Genomic DNA, 26,950 nt, shown 5'->3' on the forward strand with positions numbered 1-26,950 from the left:
TGCTTCCTAGTAGGATTGTGTTCTGTGTTGCGCGTGTGGAAGGGCTACGGGTGGTTTTGGTTAGCAACTTCCTCATCATGCCTCTCTGCAAGCAGACGGTTTGCTCTCCACGGTTTCCAGATGGACCGCGTGAGGCAGAGAAGGGAGTCAGCTGCCAAAGAAGCTTTTCTCAAATCCTCTGACCAACCACCCCTGCTCGGCTTATCAATACTCACTGTTGTCTACTTTTATTTGGGCTGTAGGTTAAGTGAGCAAGACCTGCTTTTTTGCAGACAGGCTCCGATCCTTGAAGCCATTTCCATGAAAACTAGTCCGTTAACTAATGAGCAGTGAGCTGCTTGGGGATGCGTGATGAACGTTAGACTTGGCTCTTCCTCTTGAAGACCCTGCAGCCCACTAAAGAAATCAATCAAAAGGTGAAAGAGAAGACGTAATTTGGCTTTTACATCTGTTATTTGAAAATATTGGCTCTGCTGCCCGATTTTCACCGGATTCTCCTGATGTCCTGAGTTAACTAATTCCTCAAACGTTTGTTTAGTACTTACTCTGTGTATGACACCATCTCTAGTGTCAAGATGCTTAAAAGACCAGAAGGTGGAAATAGAGCTGAAAGCAAATAAACGTAATAAAGTGTTAGAGGTGGTCCAATAGACACCTTTCCAGAGTATATAGAGGGAGTAGCAGAGGAGGAGGGGGGCTTTATTCCCTTGGAGTGAGGGGTGGGAGCAGATGTCCCGAAGAAAGCCTGAAGCTACGGGATACATTTGAGATGCACGCGTACCTTCCGAAGGCAGAAACGGTGGCCGAGGAGGCAGCCTGGTATGGTGGAGGAAAGGAGGGCCTGGTTGCCATTTTGAGGAGTTAGGGTTTCATTCCCTAGGGAAAGTTTTAGGTAGGTGGGACGTCATTACCAGATTTACTTTAAAAAAAAAAAAAAAAAAAGAAAGAAAAGTTACCCTGAGAAGCATAGATTCAGGGGGACTTGAATGGAGGCGAGGAGATTCCTTAGGACAAGATGGCACGGAGCCGGCACCATGTGATTCCAGACAAGCCAGTGGCGGATGGAAAGATGTCAAGGAAGCAAACTTTATAGAATTGGTATCATTTTTTAAGTATTGGCTTTACAGCAACTGCTGATGAAACTAAGGCTCAGAAAAGTAATGCAGCCGATAAATATCAAAGGGAATATGTCTCTGTGCTTCCAGTGCAGTTTGAAAAAAAATGATGTTATGGCATTGATCACACAGTGCCGTAATATACCATATTGTGATTACTTGTTTATAAGCCTTTCTGCCCTGAGACATTACCCTTCTTAAGGTTAAGAGCCAAGCTACCAAACGATTTGTGTATGCCTAGCATGGAACCTTGTATAAACAAGTACCCGATAGATGTTTGAAGAGGAACACGCCCCTCCCAGTACTTTTTCCACGTGCAACACACAGCATGGACATACAAAGACATTTCTCTCGGGCTTCTCTTACATCCACCTGAGGGGGCCAGAGCAAAGAGGCAAATTGGGATAATAGGCAGATGATGCTTCTTCCTTTGCTCTAAAATTCCCATCACCTTATCAGAATGCACCCCTGCCTCCAGAAGCCTGCATTAAAATAGCAATAATGAATATTTAAAATATAAAAAGGGGCCATGAAGGTTGATGTCTATTGTGACACCATCCTCAGTGGTCTCATTATCCACAAATCAAGCACGAGAATTTGCTTTCATATCTTTTTTTAATGGTAATTAATGTTTTAACCTGAATCACACTTTATTCTTCCTCTCAGGTCCGTAATGCCTCCTGCCTGGCTCTTTCAAGATGGAGGACAAACCTATGGGAGAGCCTACTCAAGTGGCGTCTAAATTCAAACTTTCCAACAAGGTCGAGAGCACAGGACACTGGCTGGTAGACGATCATGCTCGGATATGGGAAGTTTTAAAGACAGAGGAGGTAGGACAACTCTAAATCACTGAGTTTGTACAATAATAGATTTTCTTTGACTTGAGACTCCCAGTTCTTAGTACGGTCAGCACCACAGACAAGCTCGGCAGATTTTTATTCAGAGGCCACCCATGAATGGAGAACAGTAAGTTAGGAGTGTGTTTCTTGGGTATTCATAGTGCCACGGTGATTTAGCCAACAGAGGTGGCACTGACAGTATTTAAAATACACAGGTAGACATTCTCCTTCTAGAATCCTTCCAGTCCTAAGTGGGAAATCAAATCATGGTGAGAAAGTTGATTCCTAAAGATCAATCATAACAAGTGGAATTATATAGATTCATTGTTCGACAGGATGAGCCTCAGTGTATCATTAGGGCTCTTTGGTTGCAAGCAACAGAAATGGACCCTGACGAATTTAAGCAAAATGGGAAATTATAGGAGGATATTGGGAGGCTCATAGAATTGATGAGAAGCTTTGAAAACTTGGATTAGAAAGAAGACAAGAGTCAAGTCAATAAGAACTGTTCAGGGCACTACCCCTGGTATAAATTCCAATCTTTCCCCATCCTCTCTTCATTCTCACATGTATGTATCTGCTCCAGATGCAAAGCCGTGGAAGAGAGGGGCTCACTGCCAAGCTCAGTTACATGTCTTTTTTTCTGGTTCTTCTGTAAAGAGAAGAAGAATCTTCCATGAGAGACCATTATAGCAACTCCTCACAGCACTTGTGTTTGGAGTCCAAGTGTCCCGTATCCACATGTTGTGACCATTACAGTTCAAGAAAGTAACTTGACAAGTGCAGTCTTAAACTGCCCGAGCAAAAATGTGAACCCTCTCTGTAGGGATACTTACCCAACAGATTTTTTTCTTTTTAAAGGAATAAATCTACACACAGAGTAGTTGAAGTCTTTACAAAACCTACCTAATAGGACCAAGACTCGGGTCAGTTGAGTGAGGTGCCAAGGGCACAACATTTAAGGAAGCACTCTCTCGTAGGTTTGTGTCCTGCACTTGCATGAACTTGGGAGTCAACACATCTTTATATTTTGAAGTGCCTTGCTTGCCTCACCCTCTTGCTGGCTCTGCCACCTGGTTTTATTCTTCTGTATCCTCTAGGTAATCCTTTCCCCAGATTAGGCATTTGCCATTCTTATGCATATTTCAGTATATATGGTACATACCTGTTATCCACATATCGAATATATAATATTGATTTACATCTTATCAATTTTGTGTAAGTTATATACTCTATATCTACTTCTATAGCTTGCTTTTTTTTTTTTTTTTTACTTAACATTTGGTTTCCACTTTATCTGTTTTCTGTGCTTGAAACAAGTAGTTCTAGCTTACTCACATTTTACTTTTCTTTATATTCTCTTGATTGAATTACATTTGTTTATCTGTTCTCTTATTAATACCAGGTTTTTTTTCAATACAAGGTAGTGTAGTACATTTCTTTAGCATAGACACCTGTAGATGGCCTGCTGGATTATAAAGTATGAAAACCTTCAATTTTACTAGTTATTACCAGATTGATTAACAAGATGAAGATATGAGTTTATATCCCCACTAGCAGCATATGAGAATTCTCCCCGCTCCGCATCTTCACCAGTTGCTGATCTTATCAGACCTTTAAATACTGGCTGATCTGATTGTTTTGAAATGGGATCTTGTTGTTTTAACATGAATTTTCCCATATGACTAGTCAATTATCCCAGCACCATTTTTGAATGTCCATAATTTCTTCTTAAGTTGGTGATGTTCTCATGTATCATATTTCTTTATGTACACCTTCCGATAGTGTGATGCTTCCTTGACTGTTTTAATTTTAAAGGAAACATGGATATCTAATTGGGTATGTCCCACTGAAATATTGCTCTTCAAAATTGTTTTGGCTGTTTTTGGAACTTACATTTTTGATATGAATTTAGGATGAGCTTGTTAGGTTCTGTGAATATGAAGAAAAAGCAAAGTCTGCTGGAAATTTGACTAGGGTTGAAATAAGTTTGTTGATTAGTTTGGGGGATTGTCTATCATTATGATAATCAGTGAATATCTTGTCTAATTATTGACTTTAATGGGCATGCTTCAATAGTTGACCCTCACTATTTCACCAACATTTTATCCTATACCCCTTTGCTGTAAGATTTTTACTTCTAAAATTAAGCAAGTTTTCTCTTCTCCTTTTCTTTTTTTGTTAAATGTTAATTTTCTTTACATTGTAATATTTGATATCTACAAAATAATATACATCTAAGTTATAGAACATAATATTAAACAGACACTTGTGAATTCATTATGAACTTAAGAACTACAACTTTACCAATTTGTTGAATACATATGTGGACTCTTCGTATCCTATTTCCTTGATTCCTTTCCCTGCAAAGTTAACCATTTTCTTGAAGGCTGTGTTTGATCATTCTTCATGTTTTTAAAATATATAGGTATCCCCAAACAACATTGTTTAGTTAAACAAACTAGTTATTTGGTCATATATATATATGATATAGGTCTTATTTCTTTGGTGACTCACTTCTTTCACTGTTTATAAGATATTTAGTAGTAATTCATTAATTTTTACTGTTGAATAATATGCTGTTATGTGGTTATGCTATGATTTGTTTATTCATATGTTCATGGACATTTTAATTATTTATTTTTTTGCCATTATGAACAATCTGCTAAGAATATCGTTATGCATGTCTGTGCCCTGGTGTAAGAGTACTCCATGCATAAGAATTTTTCTAGGTTAATACCTATTAGGTGAATTTTTAGTTGGGTACATCCAAGTTATTGCTATATTGCTTTCTAAAACAGTACCAATTTACACTCTCACTAGCAGTGCATAACATTTTTCTTATTCTACATCCTTGCCAACTTTTTAATTGTCAGATTTCTTAATTTTTTGGACCTCATTGTTATAAAATAGAATCTCATCCTTTACTCATCAATTCTTGATATATATCACTCCATCGTAGATACTTTTTTCTTTCTCTCTCTCTCTCTCTCTTTTTTTTAAGAATTTACTTTTCTGAGGGTCTAACTAGAGCAAGAGTCTTTTTTTTTCCTTTTTGTCTGAAGATGCCTTTATTTTGAGCCTGCTCTTAGAATGATAGTTTAGATGGGTATAGAATTCCAGGTTACTTTCTTTCAGTACATTAAAAACATCCCATTGTCCTCTGCCTTCCATTGTTTCTGTTGTAAACTAGCTAAAAGACTAATTTTTTTATTCCTTTGGATATAATGTCTTTTCTAACTTGCTAGATCTTCTCTACATTTTTGCTGTTTTGTAGTTTCATTCTTCTGTGTTAAGGTGTGGGTTTCTTTTTATTTAACTTCTTGGGTTAAATAAAACCCATAGGGCTTCCCAAATATATGAATGCTCTCTTCCATCAGTCTGGAAACATCTCTGTAATTTTCTTTTCAAATAATTGCTTTTGCTTCATTTTACTTATGTTACTCCCACAAGATTTATATCTGATTTTCACACTCTTTGCATATGTCCCTTAACCTCTCTTTTGGAGTTGCTATCTTTTTTCTCTCTGTCTTATATTCTGATTAGTTTTAGATCTATTTTACAATTCATTAATTCTTTCTTCAGTTCTATCTAATCTGCTTTTTAACCCAACCAATGAGTTTTAAATTTCAGTTATTCTATTTTTACTTCTAGAAGTTCTGCTTTGTTCTTTCTAAAATTTTATAGTCATTTTTTAGTGTCTTCATTTATATTCCTGTTTTTAATTAGAAGACTATTTGTCAAGAACTGTGAAGGTTATGAGATCTTACGCTATTTGCAAGTTTTCTTGCCAAGGTAATAGATACTGAAAGAAGACATGAGACTTCTCTGTCTCAGAGACAGAAGAAACAGTAACCAGAGTGTCAGCATGTTTTTATTGGCTCCTATGCTGTAGTTCTTCCAGGGCCTAGATACCTGCCTGCACAAGAAAGGATCACTGACTTTGGGAAACTTTCCAGTTTATAGTAGACAATTAGTAAGCCTGCACTTTCTCCTAGTAGGAGATGTTACCTTATCCTTTAAGGTTAACAATGGGCTACAAACACAGGCCTGAAAAATGATCTAGGTAAGGATCAGCCAGGCCTTGATCATTTGGCATAGAAATCAAGACATACAGAAACAAGAGAGATTCATGGAGGAGTGTTTCTCCTCCATTATATTTAAATATAATAGTCTTATATTCTGAGTTGGCAATTCTAATAGCTATGGATCTTATTTTGCTATCTGTTCTTTCTGTTGTCTTTTGCACATGATGTTTTTTTTTTTTTGTGGTTTTACGATTTTTGACTGTGGGTTCATTTTTCTTGGAATAAAGGGAGCTTTCTCTGTTGAGAATTTGCAGTTACTTCTGGGTGTACTACCAACTGGAAGTCACTTTAAAGGAAATTCTTACCTTGAAGTTTTCAGACTACTCGATATGAATATAGGCTAAAAGCCTGTGGGTGGGTGTATTTATGATAATTAGTTCCAAGGGGAATTGATTCCTCCTTTCCCAGCCCATCCCTGCTCATATTCAGTGCCATGTTTTAAGATAAGCAACTTTCCTGGTATTGCTGTGGAGGGCATGTCATTCTTGGTTCATCTGAATGCAGAGGGAATAGCATTTTGGGGTCCTAGTTTGATGCAGTGGGGATTCCCTGTAGATTCTCTCTCTTGAGCCATTCCTGGGTTTTGTTTGTTAGTCTTGGGTTCATTTAAAGGAATAAAACCTATATTAGTTAAAGTAACTCTAATGCTTTCTCAAACATTGTCAAAAATTTAAGTGGCTTAATACAATAAGAGTTGATGTCTTAATCACATAATAGCCTAACACTTGAGTTCATTTTTAAAGGAAAAGCATACATGAGCCCAGCATGGGCTTCTTTCAGAAGAAGAATGAGAGAAAATATTCCTGGAAGAGTGAAAACTGTGTAAGGGGTAGTATTTAGAGAGAATATCCTGCAGTTTGGAGCATTTGTAGCAGAAAAGGGATGGCAAGAGATGAAGCTGAGAGGAACCAAGTAATGAAAAGTCTTATGTGCTCCACCCAGAATTTCAGAAATTCTCCTGTGGGCTTTGGGGAGTCAATGAAGGGTGTTAGGCAGGGCTAGTGACATGGTTGGATTTGTTTTTTAGAAATGTTACTTTGTCAGACATGTGAAGGACAGCCTCGAGCACTTCAAAACCTCACCCACTTAGGTCTCTTTCTTTTCCATCTACATTGTGCTAGTCAGTGCTCAGTGTGGAATTATTTGGGATTGTTCTTTTTTTCAGGATGGGAATTCTCTCTCTCAGCTAGATCCTTTGTCCTTGAGATCATTTCCTTAGTTTTAATTCTATTACACTATAAACCCAAAGCATGAGGATATAAACCTGATGACTGATTGACAAAACATTTTCATAGTCTTTATGTAATCATATAATCATTATTTTACACTAATACATTGTTTCTCTAAATTGTTACATCCACCAAAATATTGCCAGCTGTGGGTACAAAGGCAATTCATTGGATTCACCATAAGATAGCACTTAGTGGTGATGACATTTTGTTTTTTTGCTCATTGCTGATTGAATTTGCATTGAGTCATCTGCTGTGCCACTGGGCTTATCTGTGTTCAGTGTTTTACATTTGTGAGAAGGCTGCCAAGATAAGCAACATTGTCTTGTGGCTATGGAACAGAGATGTTCTCTGTGCGAAATTAAACCAGTGAATGCCTGTATGGAGATTGGACATATGACCTCTTCTTCTCTATCTGGACCGGGACTGGGACCCCACATTGTAACATCACATTCTTGGAGGAAGAAATAGTAATGTGGTCATTATGCATGCTTTGGAGATTAAATCACACTCATCATGGAATGAGTAAAGTAGATGTATCATCAGAAGTGAGAAATGGAATTTTATATATTCAGTTGTGGCCTGTAAGCGAGGGAAAATACCATTGATCGAGCACTTTCTCTGGGTCAAGAACTGTATTTAGTTGGCACTTTCATATTTATCAGTATATCTGTCACAGCTAAAGATATTTTTTCATCAGGATTTTGAAGGTTGGAGGTTAAGGCACATACTCAAAGACACATAGCTGGTAAGTGGCAGAGTAATGTTCAAACTCAGGTTTGTCTCTCTTCATTTTTCTTTCTTTCTTTCTTTCTTTTTTTTTTTTTTTAAAGATTTTATTTACTTTGCAGAGAGAGAGAGAGATCATAAGTAGGCAGAGAGGCAGGCAGAGAGAGGGGGAAACAGGCTCCCCGCTGAGCTGAGCAGAGAGCCCGATGTGGGGCTTGATCCCAGGACCCTGAGATCTTGACCTGAGCTGAAGGCAGAGGCTTTAACCCACTGAGCCACGCAGGTACCCCTCTCTTCATTTTTCTATGCTTATTTTCTCACAAAGTTGTCTACCAAAATTATTTAAGTCAATATGATTCTACATTTAGTTTCCTTGCCCAGACTTTAACTAATCCTGGCCAGGGCAGGACCCTCAGCTCAATAGATGGTACCAGTCTTGCTTTCAGAGGGCGTGGCTCTGCAGTGTCTGGTATGAGTAAACACCAGTGTGCCCACTGAGTCCTGACTTTCTTCCACTCCTCAAAGCACTGGCCCGGTGTGTGTGGCTGGAATTCCATCGCTCTCTCTCATACAGTATACCAGTATCTCATGGAGAATTGCACCCTGCCCTTAACACTGTTCTATTTAAATGGGTCCCTAAAACTCTGCTACATTCTTGGTAGCTCTCTTTTCTGCACAGCTGAGCTCTAAGTCACATCCCCCAAGCTGTTGATTGGGGTCCAGCTGTGAACAGTCTGATTGTTTGGAACCTGGATATTTTTATCCATTTCCTGAGCACTTGTCACTTCCTTGGACATTAAAACCTGCCAGAATCACATCAGTGTTTTCCTGTGCCCATGAAACACTGTTCACCAGTCTGTTGTTACCATGGGGCACACCCTTGTCATCAGGAAGTCTCTCCAGTTCCAATCGACCAACTTTATATCTTCTGATTTTTTTCATTGGCTCTTGTCACCAGAGTCCCAAGTTGCCCGGTGTAAGATCATGTTACGGTAAGACCAGGGCATAACATTTTTAATAAGTTTCACAGTCTAAACCAAAAGGGGGTCTTTTGCATATCAGATCTTAGTTCTGGTTACATTTCAGCCTTGGTATGAAAAGGTGCTTGCGTACCACCTCTTCAAGGAAGACCTCCTTGACTCCTCTGGTCCGGGTTAGTGACCACATTGTGTGGTCTCATAATACGTCTGCTTATCGATCTTATAAAACTCATCACGTGAGTGGGACTCATATGTTTATGTATTGCTTTCTCCTAAATTAGAATGTAAGCTCCTCAAGGCCTCTGTCCTATTCATCTGTATATGTCCAATAATATTCATGGTGTTTGGCACATAGTAAGTACTTGATAAAAATTTACTGAATACAGAGAACATACAGAGTGCCTAAGAGCATGGACTCTGTAACCAGACTTGCTGTGTGAATTTGTCAAATTTCTTAACCTCTCTGTACTTCTGTTTCCTCTTCTATAAAAATGATATACTTATAGGGTTGTTATGAGAATTTTTTGAGTTCTAATATGTAAAGTGCTCAGAACAGTGCCTGCTACATAATAAGCAATAGAGGCAGACTTTTATTATTGTTGAACAAATCTGTGATGAGGGAAGAGTACAAAATGTTACACCATATCGGCTTCTCCGTTGGATAGCAGCTGCTTTTAATCCCTGCTATCTGGATTTAGGATTTCCCCTACCATCTGGAAGGCCCCACACTCCAGGATCCTTTCTATGATTTTAAGTGACTGTAGAATTGGCACTGATGGTCACAACTGCCTGACTGTAATGAGACTTCCCTCATTTTAAAAAAATTTTATTATTTTATTTGACAGAGAGATCACAAGCAGGCAGAGAGGCAGGCAGAGAGAAGGGAGGAAGCAGGCTCCCTGCTGAGTAGAGAGCCTTAAGCGGGCTCGATCCCAGGACCCTGGGATCATGACCTGAGCGGAAGGCAGAAGCTTAACCCACTGAACCACCCAGGTTCCCCTCATTAAAGTTCCTACAGAGCGATCCCTCAGGCAGGAAGACAGTCAAGCCCAACTAAACAGCACTGTGTTGAGATACACAAATATCCGTGGTGTAGTGACCAGATAGGGGCTTTTCAGAACCACTCAACTCGACTGCCCCCTTCCCTGTGTGTGAGGTGGGGTGACAGGTTAGCAGCGTGCGTACTCGCTCCTCAGGGCCGTGTTCGGGGATCAGAGTGCACGGGCGGTGTTCTAAACCTCGTGGTATGCTGGCTGCTGATTCAGGTGGCGCAGGTGATGATTTGAATGGGACGGCAAACCCTTCTAGAGGGTAAAATTAGACAGGATTGAGAGGAAGAGAACTTTCTCCTATAGAAAGCTCTTTTGTAGTAATCAATTTAGTAGCAGTTGTGATCAATTTATCCTGCTCTGTTTGGGTCCGAGTTCTAGAATGAACCCTGCCTTTACCATACCAGACATGAACATTTCTTCATATTTTAATAGAGAGAGTAAAGGAGACTGCAGGTAAACTTAGGCAAAAAGGAAGGAAGGGAAGGGGAGGGAAGAAAAGAAAAAGGAAGGAACGAAGGAAGGAAGGAAGGAAGGAAAGGAGGGAGGGAAAAGAAAGACAAGTTTCTCGAGGTCCGGGAAGTCATTCCTTCATGGGGCTTGCATTCATGGGCATCGTAAATCTCCAGGAAAAAGTTAGCAAAGCAGTTCTGTTTCAGCCCATTGTTTTCCACAGTGTGTTCACTGTAAACCTCCGAATCTTGTTGTTCCCTTGAAACCCCCATGATGTCAGGAAAAGCTTGGCATGAGGCAGTCAAGAGGCGGGGGGGGGGGGAGAGGAGTTTACAGATGGAAATCTTTCCCATGAAAGGGAAAGGAAGTGTCTTCAGTCCTTTTTAAGCGGGTTTCCCCTTGAAGGGGGCACACATGAGGAAGAAATGACATTATTTACATTTGTTCGTGGGTTACAAATGCAGGGTGTGTGGGAGAGTTTGCATGTCTTCTCACAGCAGTGAGTAGCTATTTTAAAAGCCCATCCTTTCTCAGGGACCCAGGAGAGGAAATAGTTGAAAATCTTCACTACAAACTCTCTTCCTTTGTGACCCGGCATCTGAGCAATTCACCTGATCTACGTAATGGGAAACCCTGATCTAGGAATCCCAGGAAACTTTATAGATGAAGAAAATATCAGTGAGGTAAAGACTGGTGGAGGGTTGGGCTTTGCTGTTTGGAAAGGGTTAGCATTCTTTTTTTTCACTTCCTTGAGAGAGAGAGAGAGAAAGAGAGCTCGAGTGCTCGAGTAGGGGAGGGGCAGAGGGACAAAGTCCTAAGCAGACACCCCGAAGTGCAGAGCCCTACGTGGGGCTCAGTCTCATGAGCCGTGAGACCATGACCTGAACTGAAACACTGAGTTGGAGGCTCAACTAGCTGAGCTACCCCGGTGCCCTAAGGGTTAGCATTCTTTAAAAAAATGCATTCCGATGTCAATAACCCCAGTGTCTTTGCACATCACACTGTTCTCTCTGTTTAGAATGCCCTTCCTTCTCCTTCCTTAGCTAACGTCTACTCACCACTCACACTCTGGGAATCTTCCTTGTTCTCCACACACTGTGTTACGTGCCCTTGTCATTTTCCCCTAACTTTTTTTTTGAAAAGCACTTTGTGCCTTTTTTATGTATATTTATCACATTATATTGTAAATGCTTATTTTATCATCTTTTCCACTGTATTGTGAGCTCCTAACAGGAGGAACTATGGTTTTTTTCTTTTTCAATGGAATATAAAACTATTTATTGACCACTGTTTACCAGTATTTACAATAAAATAAATAATATACAGTTGGATAACATTCTGACTACAAAGTTATTGTTTTTCCTGGTTTCTGCTGAGCTAGTAACTCAAATACTGGAAAGATTGAGCCTACATGTCAAGAATGGGTGACGGTTAAGAATTTGGATTATAGAAGCCTATAATCTACCCATTTATTCCAGCAGGTGCTATGTCTGTCTTGTTCAAAGTTACATCACTACACTGTTGAGGTGTTTCTTGAATGAATGAATGAATGAATGAACAAAGGAAGGGACAGATAAACAACCATTTTCATATGTTGATACAAACACCTGAGAACACCCAAGTGACAGAATTGGCGGCGGCTTGTGGGGGGATGGGGTTGGGTTAGTGGTGGTTTCTCTGACATCGTAAAAGGGCAGACTCAAGATCCAGAACTGTATGTTTTATTCTGTGGCATGTACTTGCCACTAAGAGGAACCATTACAATTTTATTGGAATTCTGAGAAATCAACACCATATGTGTATAGTCAACATACAGCGACAATAAAAACAAATTGCCTGATGAAAAGAGTCCTCAGTAAGCACATAACCCCTCCACCCACTCTTGTTTACCCTTATGGTCAAATCATGCTTGTAAACCAACTCATTGTTGCCTCAAAACTTTCATTTTAAGTAGGATGGGGGCACCTGGGTGGCTCAGTGGGTTAAGCCGCTGCCTTCGGCTCAGGTCATGATCTCAGGGTCCTGGGATCAAGTCCCGCATCGGGCTCTCTGCTCAGCGGGGAGCCTGCTTCCTCCTCTCTCTCTGCCTGCCTGTCTGCCTACTTGTGATCTCTCTCTGTCAAATAAATAAATAAAATCTTTAAAAAAAAAATAAAATTTAAGTAGGATGAATACAGGGCGAAAACAAATCTGAATTGTTTCAAAGTAAAAATGTTGATCAAGGGAGCTAAAAATGGCAGAGATTGAAACATTGTGTTGGAAGGATCCTGCCTATCCAGGTGGGAGGAGAAGTTATTTTTAAGGAATAATTGAGAGTAGGGGATCTCTGAAAGCAACACAGAGCTAGGATCTCAAACTGGAGTCCCAGAAGTCGTATAATTTACTAAGTGAAATGCAGATCGCTGACAATAGCATCACAGAAAGTGAGTGATTTCCAAACAGCAGGACTTCTCGTAAGAAATGTAGCAAGCTCGTCGATACAAAGTATACATATAAGGACACACCATCCCTTTAGGACAGCGATCAAGGTGTCACCCTTTTTCTGAAAGGAGGCAGGAACCACAAGGAAGAGGATGCAGAGGTTAACTAGATCAAACTTGGGACTTGAGAGCCACACAGATGGGACCATTAAGCAACCATCAGATTTTGAACTGAGAGCTGAGTTCTATGGAGAAAAGAGCCAAATTATTCATCCCTTGGTTTCATTTCTTTTTAATTATGAAAACAAAACCACAGGACACTATAGAAGTCATAAGTGACAGGCCGTTTTTCAGTATGACTCTTAAATATCTAGTCACCTTGTAAAAGCTTTTCATATACAATTGCAACATTGTAGTCATTGTAGGACCAGGAGAAACGTTCAGGGGCCAGTCCCGTCAGAATGTAGCTTGTCTGTTTGTCATCCCTAGTCCCCTTGGGGTCTCTGCAGTCTTTTGATGCTATTTTCTCATTACTCCCATGGTTGCATATTTCTTTTTTTTTTTTTTTTTTTTTTTAGATTTTATTTATTTATTTGACAGAGAGAGATCACAAGTAGGCAGACAGGCAGGCAGAGAGAGAGGAGGAAGCAGGTTCCCTGCTGAGCAGAGAGCCCGATGTGGGACTCGATCCCAGGACCCTGAGATCATGACCTGAGCCGAAGGCAGTGGCTTAACACACTGAGCCACCCAGGCGCCCCTGGTTGCATATTTCTTGTGCGGTGGAGAAACATCCATGGCATTGGCCCACCACTTAATTCTTATTCTTTAGCTAAATTAACCAGAATGCTTATGAATGCAGTGCCCTGGTTAACTTAATTTTCTGCGCATTTGTGAGCTAGCAGACATGACATAGTAAGCCCTTAATTGCCGTTTCTAAATGATTGGATATATAACATATGTGAAAGTACATTTCTCACTCAAAAAGTGCAAGTTGTGGGGCACCTGTGTGGCTCAGTTGTTAAGCGGCTGCCTTCGCCTTGGGTTATGATCCGAGGATCCTGGGATTGAGCCCTGCATGGGGCTCCCTGCTTAGTGGGAAGCCTGCTTCTCTCTTTCTGACTCCCTCTGCTTGTGTTCCCTTTCTCGCTTTGTTTCTCTCTGTCAAATAAACAGATACAATCTTAAAATAAAAAAGTGCAAGTTCCTTCCAAGCATGATAGGATTTGAGGTTGTAGGCCATAAAGGGGAAAGCCTCATGGAGTTTTGGATTCAGCTAGAATTTGGTTTGAGCATAGATACATCCAATATTTATTGGATGTATTATTCTGGGAAGTAGTTAATCCTCTTAGCTTCAGTTTCTTGGTCTGCAAAGTGTGGATGATAATATTCTTTTGGGGAAGGTTGAGTATACAATGAATGTGAACCATCCAGGACAATGACTGGCCCATAGCAAGTGCTTGATTAATATTATTTCCATTTTTCTGTCTCTAGTTAACTCAGGATTGATCACAAAACCGTTGAGTTTGGGCCCTTTGAAAAGTCTTGAATAGAGTGAAAGTAACATACAAAACTATTAACATTTGTCAATTATAGATAGTGGTAATAATGAACATGATTATATATGTTTATGTTTCTGTGCATGTTTTACAATTCTAAAAATTAAACATGTCAATGGGGCACCTCGGTGGCTCAGTGGTTTCAAGCCCTGAATCAGGCTCTCTGCTCAGCAGGGAGCCTGCTTCCTCTTCTCTCTCTCTCTCTGCCTGCCTCTCTGCCTACTTGTGATCTCCATCTGTCAAATAAGTAAATAAAAAAATCTTAAAAAAATTAAACATGTCAAAAGTGAATAAATAAAACTAAATCAAGTGGCAGATATCATTACATGAGCCATCTAAAATAAATCAATTTCTACTATAGTAAATATGGAATAGTGGACTTGAGTCATTTTGCAATCAGTATTTGTTGAGTAACTACTAGGAACAGGATTGATAAAACCCCTGCCTCATGGAGCTTACAGTCCAACGAGGAATACAGATTAAAACTAACAAACATAAAGCCATCACACATGGGATCAGGTCAGTTAAAGGAAAGACAAAGGTTGTAAGGCAGCACAGAGGAGTCACATTTTACCTGATTTTGGGGAGGTGAGGAAAAGCTAAGGATGACTATTGATGTGTAGGGGGCATGATGTATAAGACCTTTTTAACATGTCATTGGAGAATGAACAGGGTGAATGACATCAAGAGATGCAGGTGCGGAAGGAAGTCCTTGGCACATGCAGAGGGAAAAGCATGTGCCCAGGTGTAGTGCCTAGAGGGATGGAGAAGGAAGAGTAGTTCAATGGGGTGGAAGATGGGCTTCAAAGTGGAAGGTGTAGGGGGAGATGAGTCTTGAAAAGGGCCGATCATGAAGGGCCAGAGAAGTTTCATGCTTCTTGGGGAGGGTTCACCCACCAAAATATCAAGACCATTGTCTGCCCCTGTTGGTGGGGTCTCCATTTTTGTACCACTACTGTTGGTGCTCAGGAACTGATAATTCAGTCTTCAAGTCTGATGGAATGCTGTGTTTTCTGGGAGAGGCTGAAATCATGTCACTTGCTATTTTTAAGTGGACAGAAACATACTCTAACTAATTCCGGGGAATAAAATGAGTATGGAAGTTCTGTTTTTTACATATTGTTTTTCCTACATATTTTAAATGTAGAAACTTTCACTGATGGACTGAGGCTGTCCTGAGCTGCAGCCCATTTCTGCCTGCCATCAACAGATTACGGGCAGTGGCTTGTTTAATGTCCTCTTGGACTTAACAGAAAAACAGACTTGAAGATAGCCTTTGGGAACCTAACTTGTAAGTAGATGAGCTTTGTAATAAAATGTTAACTCTATCACATTTTTCCTAGCCTGCTGGTATCCTCTCGAATCATATGGATCAATGTTTGTGTCCCCGGTCTTGAGGTTAACTAGAGTTTTTGAAGTCAATACAAAATCTTACAACCTGCTAGACTTTTCTTTAACAAAAGCAAAAGCATTTGTCCATTATCCTCTGGAGCTGGGACAAATAGCATTTGGTTTGAAGAATCTGAAACACCGTTGCACTGGGACAGAGATGAAGAAGGGTGATTACATTCTAATGACAGTCATTCACAATATCTGATCATGTTCAAACACAGGACCATTACACATGGTTTCATAATGGAAAATAAACGGGCCAGACGATTCAGTATACACAAACCATCTGGTGACCTTGCCCGTGACTCCTCGGGGAGAGAGTTGATAGGAAAACTGATGATCTGATCTGAGATTGTGATTTGCCCAAAGTTAGAGAATAACATCATTATCCTCTGATTCCCAATGGTTGCTCCCTGCACTTGGTTTTCTACAATTGTGTGAGTCTCAAACATCCTTCTCGCAAACTCCAGTTACATGATAAATTTCCTGGCTACTCTATTTTAATTTGGGAGTATACTTTCTATTGTCACTTGGATTCTTCATGATGACACTCTTCCTTTCCTTCACTCTCTGCCCTGACCTACCTTCCCCCTCATTAATATTGAGAGAATTAACATTAAATCTAGAACTGGGATGTTTGAAAGAGTAGATCATCTTTATAGTTGGTTCTATGTGTCCAAGAAAAGTCTTTAAGCTACAACTCTGGGTAGCATTTTTCTTTCCTCCAGTTGCATTTTTTTTTTTTTTTCTTATTTAATGTGATCAGTAGTTCAAAGCAGAAACTATTCTTTTTTTTTTTTTTTTTTTTTTTTAAAGATTTTATTTGACAGGCAGAGAGAGAGAGAGAGAGAGAGAGGGAAGCAGGCTCCCTGCTGAGCAGAGAGCCCGATGCGGGACTCGATCCCAGGACCCTGAGATCATGACCTGAGCCGAAGGCAGCGGCCCAACCCACTGAGCCACCCAGGCGCCCCAGCAGAAACTATTCTTGGCTCAGTTTCCTCCCCACTAGTTATGACTTTTAGATGTATATGTGGAATCTTGTTCTCAGAGGAAGATCTAAGGAGACCCTGTTATAAGTATGGGGTTAGCCACCATAAGGCACAGCTGGTACAAATCAGCATGATACAGCAATAGCTCAGGGTTATTGGCAGAGCCTGTGTTTAGGATTTAATAGTAAAGAAAAGGGGCTCTGTACTGTGGGACCGAGAAGAAGGGAAAAGCTAGGGAGGGAGGAAGGGAGGATATCAAAGATAAACAGAAGAGGGAAGACATTAGAAGACTGGGGGGGGACCGTATAGTATATAAAGTTTATTAAATAAAATGATATTCATATATAATCCTTCCTGGTTTAGAGAGATTTGGGGGCACCTTATTTTATATACTATATTCCAGTCCTTTAGGAGGGTAAACGGAGGAACTGTGGGGTAACTGGATAGCCCATGAAGAACTGGGAGAGATTTTTTTTTTAAAGATTTAATTATTTATTTACTTACTTATTCATTTGATAGGGAGAGAGAGAGGGCACACACACAAGCAGAGGGAACGGCAGGCCAAGGGAGAGGGAGAAGCAGGCTCCCCACTGAGCAGGGAGCCTGATGGGAGACTGGATCCCAGGACCCTGGGACCATGGCTTGAGCCAAAGGCAGACGCCCTGAACCGTTCAGGAGCCCCGAACTGGAGAGATTCTTGAAAGAAATTGGGAAGAACAGAAATTCTAAAATGAGAAGAGAGTATAGATTCAACAGAGTATGGATTCTCCGTCCACAGTCTGATTTGATGTATGTCGTCCCTAGTTCAGTCATGTCTCAGATTTTGAATAAAGATATACATGGTCAGCATAAATCTCTCTGAGTAGGGTGACATACTTTTTTAGATCATTAAGAATAGACTCAGGCTCCAGAGAATTAGCTGTATCCTTCCCTAAGGCCTGGCTTCAGTGCCTTTGAAGGCAATTGAGCAGTGATAGGAGGAGAAGTTTTTGAAACAGCAGGTCCTCCTGTTCCATCCCCCTGGCAGAATTATACACCTCGCCCTGTGGATCCGAGAGCCTCTTGTAGATTCTTTTCTCGGTCTTTCAGGGGATACCTGTAGGTGGCTGAGAGGAACAGAGAAGGCAAGACTCCCTCCTCCCCTAGCAGACAGACAGTAAGGGGGCAGTGTAGCTGCCCATTTTCTGGAATAAGGGATTCAAAGTGGAGATTCTTATTGGTGGTGCTGCAAACTTTAATTATCTTGAGATCAGAGAGCTTCCAGGTGCAGATGTGGTCACATATCAAGGTATGTCAGATGGCCCCCAGGGCTAATTCCGGGTCAACACGAGTGTTCGAGATAGTCCCCAAGGCTAATTCTGGGTCTTCATGTGACTGGATTCCACTGGAAACTTCAAAAACAAGGAGATAGATAGAAGCGTGAGGAAAGATCATTTGTAAGTTTGTTTCTTTTTATGAATGCTGAAAAGGTATCACTGCTGGGTTCTGTGACCTAGCTGAAAAAAAAAAAAAAAAAAAAGAAAAGAAGGTATTTTATGGTCTAGTATGTGGGCGAAAGAACATATCTGTGAGGGGAGGACTGGGGTAATTTGAAGAACTATCAATTTATAGAAGAAAAGAATCAGTATCTAATTAGCATGAAAAATGCTCAGATCAAATAGTGACTAGAATGTTCATCCGGTTTAGTTTTTACACAAAATACTCCGTGAGTTATAAAGGTCTAGAATTTGGTTCTAATTTCCTCTCTTTGGGAATCCCTGTAAACAGGTAGTGTATTCTTAACATGGTAAAATAAATAATTTCCTTCCTTCCTTCCTTCTTTCTCTCTCTTTCTTTTTTCCTTCAAGATTTTATTTATCTATTTGAGAGAGAAAGAGAAAGCATGTGCTTGGGGGATGGGAAGAGGGAGAGGGAGAAGCACTCTCCACTGAGTGGGGAACCCAACTGCAGGGCTCCATCCCAGAACCCTGAGATCATGACATGAGCCGAAGTCGGACACTTCCAGGTGAGCCACCCAGGTGTCCCAAGAAATAATTTTCTTTAAAGAATTATCTTAGTGGAAGATGAGTTCATAGTAGGGTAGCCTTCTTAAGAAGATATGGGATCTCTCTGAAGATGTAGCTCTTTTCTGTATGATGACCAGTCTAACAGTTTTGTGGATCATTGAAGTTGGCTTGGTGTTATTAATCTTGATCTCTTTGGAACAAATACTAGGTAATGTCATTTTAATGTTTTTAATATGTTTTGTGTTGTTTTTTCCCAGAGCATGATAAATTTGAACTAACACATCTATTTTATTTTGGACCAGTACCCTTTGCTATCAAGGGCATCCATTTTTGAAGCAGCTGTTTGGGTTGAGGGATACAGAATGTGGCCATGAAACAGATCAAAGCTGATTGGCCCTCAGGGTAAATAAGCTCATGACCTTGGCCTCATTAGCCCTGTGCTGTAACTAGCTGTAACTGCCCTGAGGGGAGGTTCACTTCCCTGAAGAAGCTCCAGCATTTGGAAATTATCCAAGAAGGCTTATAATGTTGTTGACCCACTCTTTTCTGCCCTAAGGATGAATGACTGGCCGGTTGAGGGAGAGATGGGGAAATTCTGTGCTTACCCTGGGACTGATGGTCCTGGGATCACCACCAGATAGAAAATAATGCTAGAGTTGGGCTATTTCGTAGGATTTGTATATGGCCAGTGCCAATGGATATTTTACTCAGCTAAATGTTGATGAACTTGCTCCAGAATGAAAACCACTGAGGTGGGTTTTGACCAATAGAAAACCTCCACGTGTGTCACAAACGTTGTGTGACAGGTGAGGCTTTCTGTGCAGGAGACTCTCTTGAGTCTTAGCCTTGCCTTATCTCTTCACACCACTGGGATGAACAATTGTGTGTGCACCAATGGGATGTGGAATGGATTGATAAGTACAACCTCCAAACTGTGTGCAGAAGCCAGAGGTTTTCCCAGGCCCAGGAATACAAAGGAGTCATGTTGTTCAGTAGCAACAGCAGCTCTTAAAGTTCTGTCTCTGAGGCTGGTTTATATTCCTCATCCTTTAAGGCCTATTGCTAAGTAGCTTTGTCAATATTCCCTCCTAAAACCCCCCTTCTAGCCTTCTGATTGGCCAGTGGGGTGGGGACGGGGGATAAGAGTGCTCCTTCTGACTTCTTTCTGGAGAGCTGGGACAACATTGTGGTCCCTCATATTTGTGGTCTCAGGCAAGGTCTAGTTCCTTGTAACCGAAGTCCTTTTCTAAAGCACAATAAGAAAAAATGAAATTCAATAAAAAATTCAGATGGAGCAATGATTACCCTTCTTCTTTCCACTTCCCCTCCACTCTGACACCCAGCGAACACGTTCTGCAGAGGCCAGCTTCCTCCTTAGTGTGGGCTAGAGAGCTTCCTCTTCAGGTCAGCTGGCTGGGGTATTATCGATCGCTCTGTGGACAATCTCTTTTTTCTGTCCTCATTAGCCACATAACCAGTTGCTGTTGAAGACGCTAATTTAGAAACCCTGTAAAATAATAATTGTTATATTTTTTTAATAGTGGGGGGTACAAATAAGAAACCCAAACTGGTCCCTGATCTCTCCCCCAGATGGTCCCTATCCTGGGAAGCCATCTTTTCACCCCATCTCAGAGACTTTTCCCAAGTTAGCCCCTGCTAACCATTTGAGAGTCTTTCACACACATTCCTGTATGTAACTATGTGCCCATCTCTGCAAATGTGTGAGTATTTTCATACAGAAGGGCTCACGCTATACACACTGTTCTATAGCTGGCTTTTTCTCCTTAATGATATATCTTAGAAATCTTTCCATATTGGCACACACGATCCATCCCAATTTTTTAACCAGTCCCTAGTAATCTGTTATATGGATGTGGCCCCCCCCCCTTTTTTAAATCTAACCAGTCCTTGTACTGGTGGACATTTTGATGTATTTTTAAAACCATGAGAAATAACACTTTGGTGGCCAGCCTTGTACATATGTTTTGTTGAAATATTCCTTGAATATCCACAGATAAATTCCTAGCAGTGACATTCCTTGTTCAAAGGGAATGAATGTTCTTAATATTGACAAGTATTGCCAAATTGTGCTCTAAAACGGTTATGCCTGCTCATACTCTTAAGATGTCAAATATCTATTTTGGGTAGAAAGAAAAATCACATTTTCTCAGACTTATGTAGCTGGTTTCTGTTTATGTTCTTAAAGTGCCCTCTATGTTTCAGCCTCTGGACATCTGCTACACAAAGCAGGGATGCCCCCGTCATCTCCCTTCACCACCACTCCCCTGGAGGACCCACCCCACTCTGAAGCCATCAGTAGAATAATTCTTGTCCTATATCTTAAGAATGTGCTGGGCCAGAAAAGGATGTGAGTTCTAATTATAAGGACTGCCCATTGATGGTACTACATCCAAGTACCTGCCACAAGGACACCAGGGCTTCAATTCCAGCGAAGCATCTGGAAGATAAGGCTTAGCCATGTCATGTCAACCCAGGCACACAGCATTTTGAGAGGTTATCACCAGCTCTGCTCCCCATCAAGTCTGTGAGGCAAGAGAGAATCTTCTTTGACGCTTCTAAAGGAAACTTAGGACCTATAGCTTCATCAGGGGAATGGAACTCCTCACCCAGTCGGGGAAGCAGGGAGGAATGATTAAGCACTTGAAAGCACTTTGAAGAGTGTTTAATCACAGTTAAATGCTTCTTCATAAAAGCTGATATTTTGATGTCTGGCTAACATCACGAGACTCCTGACCACGGCCTAGGATTGGACACTTTGCATTTTTACAGTGGAACAAGAAAATAAGACATGGAAGCCACTAAGATGTCTAATACTAGAGAATAATGGAGGTAGTACAGACGTCGCGGTGGGTGGATTATAATTACCTTATTTTTGTTGGTAATGTGCTCTGATTGCATACAGGGATTTGGCGAGATTGTTGTCATATTTTCTTTTTTTAAAAAAAATTATTTATTTATTTATTTATTTATTGAAAACATATAATGTATTTTTATCCCCAGGGGGTACAGGTCTGTGAATCGCCAGGTTTTCACACTTCATAGCACTCACCATAGCACATACCCTCCCCAATGTCCATAATGTTGTCATATTTTCTAAAGCGCCTGGAGTTCTGAGGAGGAAAACTGGAAAATGAGTACAAATAATGATGCTCAATCCGCTTAAGTCATCCCCATCACCCTGTGGCATAGACCTTGGCAAAATAAGAAGGCCGTAGGATTTCCATGTCGAGATGTACTGCTATACAGGGAACCAGAGCCTGAGTTTTCTACAGGGTGCAAGAAACCACTTTGACCACTTTAATCAGAAACAGAAACACCCACTGGTCAGTCTGGTTTTCCTACCAGTGCCTTCTCCACTACCATGGAATGTTTAAAAGACAACCAGGGGAGGGTGCAGCTGTGTTCCCTGGTCCTCGAGTTGCCTTGTGTCAGTAGGGAAACTGCTGGGCCTCCTTAATCACACCTGTGGACCCAGTTGTTGCCCGAAGGAAGGACTGAAGGGATTGGAACTGGTGATTGAATGTATTCCATCTGTTTTGGGAAGCCATGGAAATTTGGGGTTGGGGGAGGGGGAGAGAGAGAGAAAGAAAGAGGGAAGGAGAGACAGAGGGGAGATGGAGAGTCGTACGTCCAAGAAGAGAGCTAAGGGAGTGTCAGTGAATTTCCTTCAAGTCTGTAGGGACAGGGGTCCTTATCCCCTCGGTTTCAGGAATGATTTGATTCAGGATGCTAAGCAGACACTTGAAAATGTGAACTGGTTCAGCGTTGATCCTGGATGGACCATGACTCATTTTGCAAAATTAAGCCAAATCTCTCTTTCCCTGCTCCCCTGTCTCCTAACAGTTTTGCTTTGCTAAGTAATCAGACATGGATCTTATTCCCAAGATGTGTATATATAGCCTTAGAGAGATAAGACATTTAAAACAATGCAATAAAATCCGTAATCAAAGTCCAGATACTGAGCCACAGGAGTTCAGAGGGGGAAGATGTCATTTCCAGTCAGGGTGGGCAGGAGATTATGATATTCATATTTTGGGGCTTAATATTTATTAAGAATTCCTCAGTAAATGGGGATGTGATGGGAGAAGGCCCCCTCCAGGCTGAGCGGTTGGCAGGAATATATCAGGGAGGTACTGTAAGTGGGAGGCATGAGTAACAAAGGCAATTAGATTGTTTTGACCGGAGGAAAGGGCACACAAGGGTAGCGAGAAGGATGTTTCCATGGCAAGGCGTTGAATGTCCATTGTGACAGCTCACAACCATGTTAGAAATAGCCTGGTTCACTGCAAAGGATGGTGAACTGGCAGGGGCTGGCTCTGCCCCCAGTGCTGGGGCAGGAGTGGAGAGCAGTATAGGACGACAGGCGCAACATCGGAAGGGAGAGGCCTGGCGATATGGAGACAGATGACGCGTAGTCGCCTAGGCAAGGAGAGCTGGTATGGCAGGGTAGGTGACAGATCTCTCGGGAGGCGCTGGGACTGAGAAACAGAGGCGCAGGTGGCACTGGGAAATGTAATCTGGAGTGAGGGAATAAGAAAGTGTGTCAGCAGTTAGAAGGCTCCAGCTGCCGCGCTCAGGTTTATGGGCAGACTTCCAAGCTCTGGAAGGAGGAAAGAGGGGAATGGAAAGCAAGAAGCAGGGCCCCCACCCTAGAGGGACCGGGCAGATTTCCAAGCCAGGAGTCAGACCTGGAACGGGGGGCCTGCCTCGCGGTGGGAGTGGCTCGTTGCTCCGTTCCAGAGTGCTGAGCAGAGGGCTTCTCATTCCTTCTGCATAAGGTTATGACTGCTCTGCGACGTGGGGTGTGCAGGGGGGCGCGAGGAGGCCCCGCCGTGGGGAGGGGAGGGTCCAGATGCTGGGCCGCTGCTGGCTACGGAGCTGGGGCTTTCCTTGGTAGGCAAAAGGGGAAGAACGGAGAAATGAAAACAAGTGGCGATCTCAAACAGAGCTGTATTTCAGGAAGATTCATTTGAGGCTAGTGCGTAAATGAATTTAATGAGTCCTTACTGTCTCAAATTTCTTCTCTTCCCAAATACTTCTCCAGTGTGTTCACGTCTCTCCACACCTCTTTCTAATGCTGTAGGTTAAATAAACCATGGTGTTAAAATTAGCATATTAAGTTAATTAATACGATATTCATTTCACCTGTTTATTTTTACATTTTTAATGTGGCTTCTAGAAAACTTGAAGTTATATAAGTAGCTGACATTATATTTCTTTCTTTTTTTTTTTAATATTTTATTTATTTATTTGACAGAGAGAGATCACAAGCAGGCAGAGAGAGAGGAAGGGAAGCAGGCTCCCTGCTGAGCAGAGAGCCTGATGTGGGGCTCAATCCCAAGACCCTGAGATCATGACCTGAGCCGAAGGCAGAGGCCTCAACCCACTGAGCCACCCAGGCGCCCCTATTTCTTTCTTTTTATAAAAAAGATTTTATTTATTTATTTGACAGAGATGACAAGTAGGCAGAGAGGCAGACAGAGAGAGAGAGGGAAACAGGCTCCCTGCTGAGCAGAGAGCCCAACGCAGGGCTCGATCCCAAGACCCTGAGATCATGACCCGAGCTGAAGGCAGAGGCTTAACCCTCTGAGCCACCCGGGTGCCCCTAACATCATACTTCTATGGGAGAAGTGTCCCTTGAATCCTCTCTCCGTATCACAGTCAGATCTTTTGAAAATACAAGTCTTCTCCCGTAACTGTGCTGTGTGGAGGCTTTCGATGGTCTCCAGTGCCCCCAGGATTGAGTCCAGACTCTTCAACATGGCTCGCAAGCTCTTGTCATCTGATGAGGTCCTCATCTCTCAACTACCCCTCCTCATTGCACTCATCCTTGGGGCAGATCAAACCATACAGAGCTCTGTCTGTGAAGTCACTCAGCATTCATGCCAGTTGACTTCCTGAACTGACCATTTCTCCCCCTTCTCATTGGCTAACTTTTGCTTCCTTCCCATTAAAGTCCCCGACTCTTCAACTCTAGAATATGTGCCTTTCCTTGATGCTAGGGGGGCCCCGCCATGTGCCTGCTGCCTTGTAGCCTTCTCACATTCTCAGTAAGGTCTTATTTACCTGCTTCTATCCTCCCTAGAATGTATCTTTGAAAGCAGGAACTCTCTGTTGATCCCCGCCTCACGCCCAACACTTAGCACAGTACCTGAGTCACAGCAGCTACCTGCATGACTGTGTGAATGAAGAAATGGGGCCATGATGCCAGCAGTGGGGTCCTGAGCCAGATAGTGCTACCAGGAATGAAAAGGATGAGATGCTCGGGAAAAAGCCAGTAAGGACGTAATTCTTGAGTGCAGGCCACTATGTGATGCGCCTCTGATTACTAATGTGTATGAACAACTGATGAACTTCATCAGGTGCCAGAAGGTCCTATATCATATAAGCAACAGCAAAGAAACAAACAAATGTTCTAAGAACAAGAGTGTATTCTTACTATATTTTTTTTAAATTTTAATTCCAGTGTAGTTAACATATGATGTTACATTAGTTTCAGGTGTACAATATAGTGCTTTAGTAATTCTGTACATTACTCAGTGCTCATCATGGTAAGTGCAAAAGTGTATTCTTTTATTTATTTATTTATTTATTTATAAACATGTAATGTATTTTTATCCCCAGGGGTACAGGTCTGTGAATCGCCAGGTTTACACACTTCACAGCACTCACCATATGTTCATAGTCCCACCCCCCTCTACTAGCCCCCCTCCCCCCAGCAGCCTTCAGTTTGTTTTGTGAGATTAAGAGTCAAAAGTGTATTCTTTTAAAAGTAGCATGGTTTTGGGAGCCAAAAGACTTGGGCTCAAGACTTGGCTCTTGGATTTACATTGTCTCTGTGGTCTTGACATTTCATTTTCTTAGGTTATAAAATGGAGCTAGTACCTCTGCTTTGGGGGTTGTGGTGAAGATTAAGGAGACTAAGACACGTAAAATCACTTTGTCAACTGCAGTGACAGAAAGCATTAGCCAGTTACCAATGCAAAAACACTTATGCCTTCAAGTAGGTGATATTCATGCGATGGTGACTAAATTGTACATAATCTTGACCTACCCCAAGGCATGTAAACCTCAAGAAAAGCGCCCTGGTACAGAGGAACTTAGGTAGTCTGCACCACGTGAAGTGCCCCATTTCCATTAGTATGACTCAGGGAGTGCTCTGGGGAGGGAGTGAGCCGGGTGGTGCTGCGGGCGCTGGCACCTGGGTGGTGTGGCTGGGCCAGGCGGCCTCCTGCTCTCTGCCTGGTCTTTGACGAACTCCCGTTTGACCTATGGGCTTGGGCTCATGCCTTTCCCTCTGCTTGGACTGCTCTCTTCTCCTCATGGGCCCGCTTCTCGAAACCCCTTCCCCATCATCTGGAAATTCTATTCCTACTTCAAGTCTGCAGGAGGCTGACAGTCTTTAGTATCTAAAGTTGCCTTCCCCTCCCCCCCCCCCAAAAGAGAGCCCACTATTTGGTCTTCTCTCCCATTCCCTGGTTGGGTATAGCACTGGGCAGTCTCAAGAAGCCCTTCCACCAAGCCTGTATTCTTGCCCCCAGAAACATGCCCAGCTCTTACATGGGGCGTGCCGGGATGGTTGTTCTTAGTGGGACAACCTGCAACACTAGCATTCTGACTTGGAATTTAGTCTGAGTGGTTCCATGCCGGGCCGGGGTCACACCCTTCCCTCCTGCCTGCTTTGTTCTTCTGCGTGTTGGCCTCCCTTACTTTGGATCCATGGCCAGTGTGTGTAATTCAGTGCTTTACACATAGTATATGCTCTGGTAAAGTCATTAAAATAGTTATTTATTTACCTGACCCTTCATAGAGGATTATGTGAGGGATTATGGGATTACATAAACTAAAACAAAAGCTTGCCTTTTGTTTCCAGGGGACATACATTCAGTTGGTACAGTATACTATTACGATGAATTAGTGCTCACAAAGTGAAGATACAGCACTACTTCTTTTTTAGGAAAAATGAACAGCCCACTTGGCACGTTTTGTGAACTAAGGGCCATGCCTAGGATTCTGTCTGATCTGTGATTCCTCTTTTGGGGCCTTCCCTTACTCTGTTCCCTCTGCCTGGATGGCTCTCTCCT

The 26,950-nt window shown here is 41.9% G+C and overlaps 1 protein-coding gene across 3 annotated transcripts in view; it reads left to right on the top strand.

Moving 5' to 3' along the window:
* The window catches only part of RGL1 (ral guanine nucleotide dissociation stimulator like 1), a 258,932-nt gene that overhangs the window by 91,558 nt on the left and 140,424 nt on the right, over positions 1-26,950 (top strand). For 2 of the 3 annotated variants that reach the window (XM_059147082.1, XM_059147085.1), the window contains exon 3: positions 1,782-1,945. In XM_059147082.1, the coding sequence (XP_059003065.1) occupies positions 1,814-1,945 (132 nt within the window). In that variant the 5' untranslated portion in view covers positions 1,782-1,813. Of the gene's footprint in view, positions 1-1,781; positions 1,946-23,255; positions 23,313-26,950 lie in introns of those variants that run through there. The other variant, XM_059147083.1, reaches the window with a different exon arrangement.

The sequence above is a fragment of the Mustela lutreola genome, chromosome 14 (genome assembly GCF_030435805.1).
Source record: "Mustela lutreola isolate mMusLut2 chromosome 14, mMusLut2.pri, whole genome shotgun sequence".
In the NCBI taxonomy this organism is placed as follows: Eukaryota; Metazoa; Chordata; class Mammalia; order Carnivora; family Mustelidae; genus Mustela; species Mustela lutreola.